The sequence below is a fragment of the Lampris incognitus genome, chromosome 21, assembly GCF_029633865.1.
Source record: "Lampris incognitus isolate fLamInc1 chromosome 21, fLamInc1.hap2, whole genome shotgun sequence".
NCBI lineage: Eukaryota > Metazoa > Chordata > Actinopteri > Lampriformes > Lampridae > Lampris > Lampris incognitus.
In genome coordinates, this window is record NC_079231.1 from 10,676,712 (window position 1) to 10,687,441 (window position 10,730).

A 10,730-nucleotide genomic window follows, 5' to 3' on the forward strand; every position below is an offset into this window, starting at 1 on the left:
GAAAATATAGAAACAAATATAAGAGACTGAATGGAATGACACAGCCGTCACATGTTCACAACAGATCTTAACTGTGTGCAGCACATACTGTAGATGTAATGAGAGACGTATACTTAAGGCAACGGATCTATCCTTCATACTAGTGCTATAAAATGAACTTCCTCGACACCAATATATATTTAACCCCAGAATGAATTTTACCTTCTACCAACAGAACCCCATGCCTGGTGCCCAAGGCAGCGTGAAGAACAGGCCGAGAGAGGAGCAACTTCTCTGGGGTGAGGCTGTAGGAGTAGCCCTTCCAGGAATGGAGCAAGCCTCGCTCTCCAGAGCTGTCCTCCGCAGAGCTGGAAGCAAGCAAAGTCAATTAGCAACACATACGACACAAACTCACAAACAAAAGCAAGGGCAGACATAAAAATACACACACACACATACACACACACACACACATTTGAAAAGGTTAATGTGTACAATCATAATTATTAGGGAAACCAGTATTTTAATTTAGTTTTGCCTTTAAGAACCTGCCCATAAACTTACAAGGATAAAAGTGAGAACAAGAAAGGGCAGTGTATTCTCCCGCCTCTTTCATGATACTAACAGCCAACAAGAATTTTAAAGTAGAACAGGATTTCCTAGTGATTATGAATGAATGAATGAATGATTTATTTTGAACATGTAAACAAGCAGACTATAACATACAGATAATCCACTGCCAATAATCTGAAGTTACATCAAATTCAGTGAACAAATCTCCATATACATCATTATGAGTTTCTTGCCTAAGTAGATGGCAGCATAGGCAAACAGACCAACAACAGACTATGAATTACTGGGATCTAGTGACTGCTCAAAATTACCTTCCCACTGAGAAAAATCTGAACAACAGAAGTTTTGTGGGTGAAAGCAGAAGTGAGCCACAGTCTGTCCACAGGCTATGTCACATGGTGATCACATCTAGTTACGCTGGTAAACTTAACAGAAAAATCCTATAAATAATTCGGGGCCACTGACCTTTTCCTCTGGGGTTCCATCAGTGGGGCTTTTCCATCACTGTTGTCACTGCTGGCGGCACTGTCCCTCTTACCCCTCCAAAAGCAGCTTCTGATGAATGTGAAGTCTATGGTGAGAGCATCAAATTGGCTTAAACAAGCTCAAATTTGAGAAAACCCAGGGTGCAGCTAGCCTACGTTCACTGTTTGGCTTTTTGGGCTCATGTTGACAGACCTTATGTCTGTTTACTCAGTGAGCGACTTGGCTCATGTGGGACAACCCCGCACGCCAAAATCAAACTGTCAGTGCAGCAATCTGATGCAATTTACACCTGATTCTATGAAAATCTACACATTTCTGTAAATCTGATGCAGATTACATGCCACTGTCTAAATTAACATATGATACTACGCAAACCATTTAACTTAAATCGATCAAACTTCAACTATATAGCACATCTCGACAGGTATTTACTTTATTTATGTACAGGGCAAAAAGGACGAGGACCATAGAAGGAAAGTTCATTTTAAACATCAGTATGCACGTACTACTTTAAAGCAGATGTGTATTTCAGTATGTGGCGTCACACTGTGGAATTCTTTAGAGAACGATCTAAAAGGTTGTATACATATCTTCCGGTTCAAGAAAATGTATATGGAAAGAATTATTAGACAATAAGGAGTCGTCGGGTAATGGGTTGTCAGTTGATGGTGAATTATTGTGTATGGCTTTTTGATTCTTTTTCATTTCTCGTGTTGCTGTAAGTATTAGTTGTTGAGTAATTGACTGGCAGACCATCTATTCTGTTGTGTATGTGAGTTTGAGTAAGGGGCAGGCAAAATGAGATTTTCTGCTCCCTGCGCCTTTTCAGTCATGGAGTGTCAATTTAGTAGTTTTGATCATGACTTGCTTGTTTCTTTCTGGAGCTGTGCATTACCACGAGCGGAATAAATAATTATGAAAATTAAACTATGAAAAGAAAATGTACCTGCCAGCCAACGGTCCTGCCAAACGGATCCCAGGCCAGCCACCAAACCTATGTTGAATAGAAAATCTGCTGTCAGGTGCTCCTGGGTACCGACTGAGGACTCATGCTAACATGCTAGCATGCTAGCACGCTACCAGCATGGCTAACAGAGATAACACCACCAGCTTTGCTCGCTCATTCATCCAGCTACCGATGACAGGCTAGCTAGCTAATGTGCTAGCACAGGCCACGCTATACCGGCGACCGAAGGGCTGTCCCGCCGGTAAACCGCTCGGTAGACGCCGCTGGTTGTTACGGGTTGCCGATGCCGACAGGAGCGGAGCCGCCGTGTTGTTGTGACTGAAACTACGGAAGCCGGAAGTACGCGGATGAAAAAAGCGCAGGGATTGTTGATGGGGGAAAACATGGCGTCGCATCCTATCAGAATAAAGATCGTTTGTCACAGCGCATCATATTAATAGCAGTGTTGGAAGGGGGAGGGGGTGTTTTGTGAAACTACCCCATCCATAAATCGGGTCAAATTTAGGGTAAATATCCGCCAGGCACATACCGTTGCTTGTCAAAAGTTCGTTTTAATTTTGTTTTTCTCCCACTTTCATTCACTTTGTGTTTGATTTAGTTATATCATTCCATTCGGTGACGCCTTTTTTCTTGTTTTAATTGTATCTATGCCCTTATAAAACATAACCACATTTGTTTCAACTTCTGGAGTTTCTTATCGGATTTCTTTTAATCTAATGTTTTTATCTTTTATTCTAAATACGCGTATCTTATTCGATGTGTTTATGCCTCGTATAAGATACGCTGACTTGCCTTTGTGTATGCACAAATAAATTTGCTCAGCTGCGCCAATTTTCCTTCCTTAGTTTGCTTTAACGTTGCTTTTCTATTGCCTTGACACTATATATGCAAATGTATAAACGAAACTTAATTGAAATTTCTCTTTTTTTTTCTTTCAGAAGAGCAAACTCTCAACAATAGGTCACACACGTCATATTTACATCCCCGGATGATAAATGTATTAGCTCTCTTTTAGCCAGGAAAGTGCACGGCACAGAGGAGCGTTTCCATTACGGCAGTAGTAGTCTCTCACTGCAGGGAAGGGGGGGGAGGCAGAGGGGTGGGCGCAGAGAGAGAGAGAGAGAGAGAGAGAGAGAGAGAGAGAGAGAGAGAGAGAGAGAGAGAGAGAGAGAGAGAGAGAGAGAGAGAGAGAGAGAGAGAGAGAGAGAGAGAGAGAGAGAGAGAGAGAGAGAGAGAGAGAGAGAGAGAGAGAGAGAGAGAGAGAGAGAGAGAGAGAGAGAGCTTCAGGCAGAGGATCAGCTGATGAGGAGAAAGGAGAGACTGGGGATAGAGGAGGAGTGTTGACGCTGCCGTTGGGAGGATGCCCGCCTCTGATCGGGACTCTGCACAGGTTCTGCACACCGACGACCCGTGACGGGAGGCTTTGGAGGTTCGGTCCGTTCTGCGGACTTTCCAGTACCGGCATGCAGAACCTGCGCCACGCAGCCACCGAGGCTTTCCACCGGCTGGGTGAGCGCGCAGGTCTCTCCACAGGTCCTCGGGGTTGTTTGTTGTTGTGTTGTCGTGTCACGCCGGGGCGGGCTGCGTCCTGCACTTTTGCAAAAAAAAAAACAAACGAGCGCAGCGCGCACGTAGATCATTCAACTTCAGTCAGTCCAACTTTAGTTACATGGCACGTTTTGCGCATGAATATGCAACGCGATGCGCTTGGCATGGGGACGGATGAAGCGGTCTCTTCCTCTGCTGAGGGCTTTTTCTTGCCTATTAAGATTTTTTTTCCCCGTTGACTTTTTCCTCATCCGAATAGAGGACTCAGACAGGGGGTGTCGCACATTGGCCCTTACTCTGTTTTTATCAGAATGAACGTGATTGTAAATCTGTTTGGGGCAGATTTGGGGCTGTTCAAATACATGTTGACTCGTCGATCTATTTAAAGACAAAGAGAGCAACGTGTGTGTTTGAGGTTGAACACACCCTGGTTAGGTGCATGTATGTGTGTGTGTGTGTGTGTGTGTGTGTGTGTGTGTGTGTGTGTGTGTGTGTGTGTGTGTGTGTGTGTGTGTGTGTGTGTGTGTGTGTGTGTATATTTAGTGTCCTGGTGGACAGTGTTGCAGCAGGATATAAAGCCAAGTAAATGGAGGTGGTTGGGGTTGTGTGTCAGTGCAGCAAGTGTGTCTGTCAAACAGAAGTTGTTGGCCTCTGTTGTGAAGCTGCCCGGACACAAACAGCACCCGAGATGTGCTTGGTCAGGAGATACAGCTGGATCAGGACATTCTACACAAACACACACACACACACACACACACACACACACACACACACAAGCTGCCAAATAGGCAAATGTGTGGCATCCCAACAGCAAACTGTTGTGTGTGTGTGTGTGTGTGTGTGTGTGTGTGTGTGTGTGTGTGTGTGTGTGTGTGTGTCGAAGTCATGGTGGTGATGGAGGGTGATTGGCGCCACCTCCAGAGACCAGTTGTCACTCAGAAGTGAATTAATTGGCAGTAAACAGGTCTGTTCAGCACAGACGCCACCCTGATGTGCTGATCACACGATCTGCTGATGAGTGTTCAGCCGCTAAGCGGAGGACGCGGACGCTTCCTCCGCTAATGAAGCACCAGAGGTATTCCTGCCTCCACTGTGTTTAACATCCCACTCTTATACTCTGACCTGAGCTCCCCGTACTTGGGGGTTCCGGGTAGCGTAGCGGTCTATTTCGTTGCCTACCAACACGGGGATCGCTGGTTCAAATCCCCGTGTTACTTCCGGACACAAATGGCTGTGTCAGCGGGTGGGAAGCCGGACATGGGCATGTGTCCTGGTCGCTGCACTAGCGCCTCCTCTGGTCAGTCGGGGCGCCTGTTCAGAGGGGGAACTGGGGAGAATAGCATGATCTTCCCACACACTACGTCCCCCTGGTGAAACTCCTCACTGTCAGGTGAAAAGAAGTGGCTGGTGACTCCACATGTATGGGAGGAGGCATGTGGTAGTCTGCAGCCCTCCCCGGATCGGCAGAGGGGGTGGAGCAGAGACCGGGACGGCTGGGGAGAGTGGGGTAATTGGCCGGATACAACTGGGGGGAAAAGGATGGGGGGAAAGAATTAAACAAAAAAAGTACTCAAGTACTTGCTACCTTAATTGATGCACATAGTATACATATATGCAAATGAGCTATTCTGTTACCATATAATTAAACAATAATGGCTAAGGTTTATCATCTCATGAATCCACCACATAAACAAATAAAAACTAAATGACCGTAACTATTAGCTGAGTAATCTGATTTTTTTTCTCCCCAATTGTATCCGGCCAATTACCCTACTCTTCCGAGCCTTCCCGTGTATTTGTCAGAGTTTATTGATATTTTAATCATTTGATTAATTTCACCAGTTTAAAATATGCATGTACTTTTTAGTGCAAGTACACATACCATTTTTGAATACTGAAGTTCCGAACGAGTACTCGAGTATTTGAATACTCAAGTATTTGAGTACTTGAGTGTTTGAGTACTCAAGTATTTAAGTACTAGAGTATTTGAATACTCGTGCCCATAGCAGCTCTTTGCACAAAATGCTCGCAGGGTGGGAGGGAAAGTGGAGGGCAGGGAGTGGAAGAGAGATGCTCCTCCAGGAGACACTCACTCTCCCCGAGGAGGGAATAGGTTATCATCGGGGGATAGAGTTGTGTGTGTGTGTGTGTGTGTGTGCGTGTGTGTGTTGTGGAGGTCCTGGCTGCAGGATGTGCAGGGAATACAAACTGCCTCTGAATTATGCATCGTTCACCTCCCGCGGCTGAAGCGCCCCGCCGCTGCTCAGCTTAACCGACTTTTATAAACAAATGACTGAAGTTAAAATGGAAGGTAAATCTGCTTAGCGGGGCAGGGATCCTACTACTCTAATGAAACGGCCATGGCCCGAAAAAAGGTCCCCGTGGTTTACTCAGGCAGGAAACAAACAACCCCACACATCACGTGTAAAACCAACAGGCCTTTATCATAGATGCTGAGGAGCGATAAGGCAATCTCTGGTCCATGATGAATATAGATACGAGAGACCGAGAGATGTGTCTGAGCTCTACGGATGTCCTTCAGGAAAAATGTTATTTGAATTGTGGGGTATAAATGTTTCGGTGGAAAACTATATAATCAGCTGGTACCAGTGTATGATTTAGCTCCCTGGCTGTATGTTGGTTTGTCGGTTCATATATTGAATTGTTTTCTCCTGGATCTCCACCTTGCCGTGGTGGAGAAGCTTGTGTGTACTAACAGTCCCAAGAGCTATGCCATCCAGCACTTGGCTCCTGGTAGGGTCACCCAAGGTGGACAGGTCAAGGGGGAGGTTCCAGATGAAGCGTGATCCAACAAAGACCTCAACAGCAGAACTGGTGGAAGATGTCTCCAGGTCACAACGGCAGTGAAGGTGGATGAAGGCTAAAACAGAGGGTGGTCCCCAATAGTCTTGGTTCTCCATGACATTGGACTCTTGACACCCCCTGCCAAGGACCGTGTGGTGGCTGCAGGTGCCTCTCCACGTAAAAAGCTGTCACACACAGGTGTCCTCCCATTATGCGGTTCCAGGATCAGCATCTACATCCACCTGAGGACCCAGAGGGACCCAGAGGGTGGACTCGACCCCGAGTGACCGATAATGAAATTGAATTGCACAGATTGGTTTGCTGGCTTTTACATGGGTTTGCTGGTATATCTACCAGTTTGTCTGCACTCCTTTGCAGGCCTGTGCATTGGTTTGATCACACTCATATGTGGATGACTTGCTCATACATTGGTTTGTTGGCTGGAATATTAGTTTGTATTCATTGCTTTCTGTCTTATATGTTGATGTACTAATTTATGTTTTAGTTCGCTTGAATATATGGTCTTGCTGGCTTATGCATTGTTTGCTATTTTATACATTGGCTGGTGTAAAGCAGTTTGCTGGCATGGTACACATACAAACCAATCTCTAAAGTGATAAACCAACATATAAGTCAGTAAGCTAATACCCGAGACAGTCAATGCATATATCAGGCGGCACGGTGGCACAGTGGTTACCGCGGTCGCCTCACTGCAAGAAGGTCCTGGGTGTGTGTGTGTGTGTGTGTGTGTGTTGGCCCTGTGATGGTCTGGCAGCCTGTCCAGGGTGTCTCCCCACCTGCCGCCCAATGACTGCTTGGATAGGCTCCAGCATCCCCGCGACCCTGAGAGCAGGATAAGGGGTTTGGCTAATGGATGGCCCTATACAGTTTACCACCACCACGATGAATATTCCCACAATCTAAATGGCCTTTTCCCTGAATGTCGCACCATAACCATCTGGCTTGACAATGCAGGGAACGAGACGAGGGCTTAACAACCTAACAGAAAAATGACTTCACAATTTCGACAACCTCACTTTACAAATCAGAGGAGCAGCCATCGTCTCTCCCCCGGAGGTACAGGTCCACATCTGGTTCACAGAGACTCATCAGTCATCCGGTTTCTGAATGGTCCTGGAAGAAGAAATGGTGTTGAACGAGAGAAGTCCAAATAGCTCACAATTCATATGACATTTGTTCAACTAGACAAATAAATTAATAGATAAACAAGCAAACAAATGAGCAAATGAAGTTCTTCGTAATTTTTTCACTGGATGGTTTGAGCTCCTAGCATTTAGCATCTGTTTTTGTCATTGGACTCGAGGCTGCAACCAGGGTGGAAATGACCTACATAAACGTCAACTTCATCTCCTCCATCCAACATCGTGGGAACCAACCGCCAATGAGAGATGCCATGGCCGTTTTAGATTTAGATTTAAATGTATTTTGGGACTGGTGAATTTGTATTCTTGCTGGGATGTCCGTTTGCATCACCGGGTCTCAGGTTCGCTGGAGATAAGCTATCACACAGGCTGAAGACCTTCAGCGTAGCACAAAGAAAATCAACTGAGAGGAATGATGAGTGTCCTGATGAAGCAGTATTGACAGAAACAAGAACAACGCTTGACCTTTACCCTCGTATGTACACGACCCCTCTGGATATCTCCTCTTTCACAAAGACAGTCAGTCCTGTTCGGATTATTAGTTTGAAATAGTTTCAGCTCCATCCACTTAATTTTATTTTCCACTTTTTCTGACCCTAATTGCCATCCTTCATCATATTTCTAGATTTCTAATGGACTCTTATAATATCCAGAAATACATCCAAAGGGCGTATTTTATCCGTCTGTGAAATATATTCAAGCCAATACTGAGTCCAGATCTGACCAATCACTTGTGTTGGACGATAGTGATTTTGACCTTCAGGTTCAGGTGAAACCAGGCTGTCATAAGATACATATATAGACATGTTAGGAAGAGGCCTGTTCTTCCAGTAGAGTGATGTGATATTCCTCTGCTGTCTGTCTACTAGTTTGGCTTGGATTTCCCACATGCTTCACCTGGTTTTCTGTGAGTCAGATACCGGACTGTGGAAAACATTCAGTTTGGCTGTCAGCGCACATCCTTCCTCATCCCGACTAGAGCAAAACATCACACCTGACAAGTATTCTGACAGCAAATCCTCCTTCAACATTCAGTTTTACACACACACACACACACACACACCTGTAGTTGGTTATACACATGCTGGGAGAGCCGGTCCTCCGTAGCTTTGACCAGTTTATCAGACCAATTTCTGCCAGAAGACTCGGGTGGAGAAAATCTCCACCTGGTAGGAATTCAGTGGAGGCTCTGGCCCACATTTCTGTCTGGAAAACAGAGAAATGAGCCGCACCAACAAGCAACAAGCCTACAATAGTAATGATGGTGTACAGTTCTCCAGAAGGCTTAAAAAATATGTAGGCTGCACTATTCAACCCAGTTCTGGTGGTGCTGTGCGTTTCTAATGGGCTGTTAGACACCATTACTACTGGTGTCTGACTTTTATCTATGTAAATGTAGTGAGTTCGGGGGGCAGCTGGGAACCGCCACAGTCGGGATGTGAACCCGAGTCACCTGCACCCCGGCCAACTGCGCTGACTAAAGGGTCCTACCCATCAGCTACCCAGCTAGCGAGTCTACTCATCCATGATCGTTACATAAATATGAATTATACATTGATTCTCTTATTCACCACCTCCTGATGATTTAATGCAAACTTACACTAAATGCACTCAACATGACCTGTACTGCTGGCTATGATATGATTACTATGTAGCAGAAGTTCTACTACTGTTACTTCAATAAGTACTATGATATGATTACTATGTAGCAAATGTACTACTACTGTTACTACATATAGTACTATGACATGATATCTATGTAGCAAATGTACTACTACTGTACTTCATATAGTACTATGATATGATTACTGTGTAGCAAATGTACTACTACTGTTATTTTACTACATATAGTACTATGATATGATTATTGTGCAGCAAATGTACTACTACTGTTAATTCATATAGTACTATGATATGATCACAATGTAGCAAAAGTACTACTGATACTACATATATTACTACTATGATGCAATTACTATGTAGCAACTACAACTACTTCATGTAGTACTATTATACAACTACTTCATAGCAAATAGACTACGAGTACTGAAATATTATAGCAATCTATGATGCAGGTTGGTAACATTTAAATGTGTCTGCTAGCTGCTGACTCCGATGTAAATTACTTTGATTAAAAGCGTCTGCTGCATGACTAAATGTAAATGTAAATGTAAAGCATCAGTGACCCCAAACAACAACTGCTATCTTCTGGCCAAATCATAGTTAAGACGCATATAGTGATGTTCTAAAAACAGACGGACATCCCATCTGCAAAATTGTGGCTCCATGAATGAATAACAGTGTTGTACTCGGAGAAAATAAGATTTACTTTAGGGGACAGAGTCGGTCAGTTTAACAAAATTTGATGTCTCCTTCATTCACTGTTATCTGGATGGTGCAACGTGAAGTTCAATGTGACCTGGAAGTCCCGCCAGAGGCCACTGTAATGTGTGTGTGTGTGTGTGTGTGTGTGTGTGTGTGTGTGTGTGTGTGTGTGTGTGTGTGTGTGTGTGTGTGTGTGTGTGTGTGTGTGTGAGTATTTTGTTGTGATCTGTCATGTTCAAACAGAAAAGTAGGCGAGTGTATTTATGTGAGTTAATATTTTCTACAATATGCATTCATGCAACACAAGATAGCACATTCTGTTGCATTTTGATGCATGAAATATAAGTAAAGTTTGACTGATTGAAGTACTGTGTAGAAAATATCTGTTTATTCTCTACAAAAAGACAGTAGGCTATACTGCTGATTTCTCATCCTACCCTATGCATATCAATCCTCTCAGAATTTGGTTCGACTCCGGCCCAGCTCTGGTGCTGGATCCTATTTCTTGTCTTGACTCTCTGTCTCATCATGCCACGCTTCTATCCAAACAAAAGTCCTCCACAAAAAAACAGCTTTAAAGAAACGAAAGAAGGTTAAGACTCTCTGAATAAGTGGAGCTGGAAGGTATGAGTTGGATGATGCAGTGCTAACAAGTTCTTCAATCTCCATCCTCCTCCTCCCTCTGCCGCCCCTCTCATCCAAACAAAGCCAGAAAATCCACCAAACTAATGCAAAACAAAATCTGAGGCTATTCTTTCTGATGCAAGCCGAGCTTTTGGAGGATGAGATGTGATTCTGGGTGTGATGTCTAACTCTTCTTTGTTCCACGTGTCTTCTCACGTGCCTTTTTGTGTTTTGTGCAACTTTTGTTGTTGTGGCTTGTC

At 44.3% G+C, this 10,730-nt stretch overlaps 1 protein-coding gene across 1 annotated transcript in view; it reads right to left on the reverse strand.

The window, feature by feature from the left end:
- als2b (alsin Rho guanine nucleotide exchange factor ALS2 b) overlaps positions 1-1,043 on the reverse strand; it is a 39,256-nt gene extending 38,213 nt beyond the window's left edge. Inside the window, exons 1-2 of the mRNA XM_056300925.1 lie at positions 1,018-1,043; positions 202-347 (exon numbers count right to left, since the gene is read on the reverse strand). Coding sequence (XP_056156900.1) covers positions 202-347; positions 1,018-1,037 — 166 coding nt within the window. The 5' untranslated portion in view covers positions 1,038-1,043. The remainder of the gene's footprint in view (positions 1-201; positions 348-1,017) is intronic.
- Between the last annotated feature and the right edge of the window lie 9,687 nt (positions 1,044-10,730).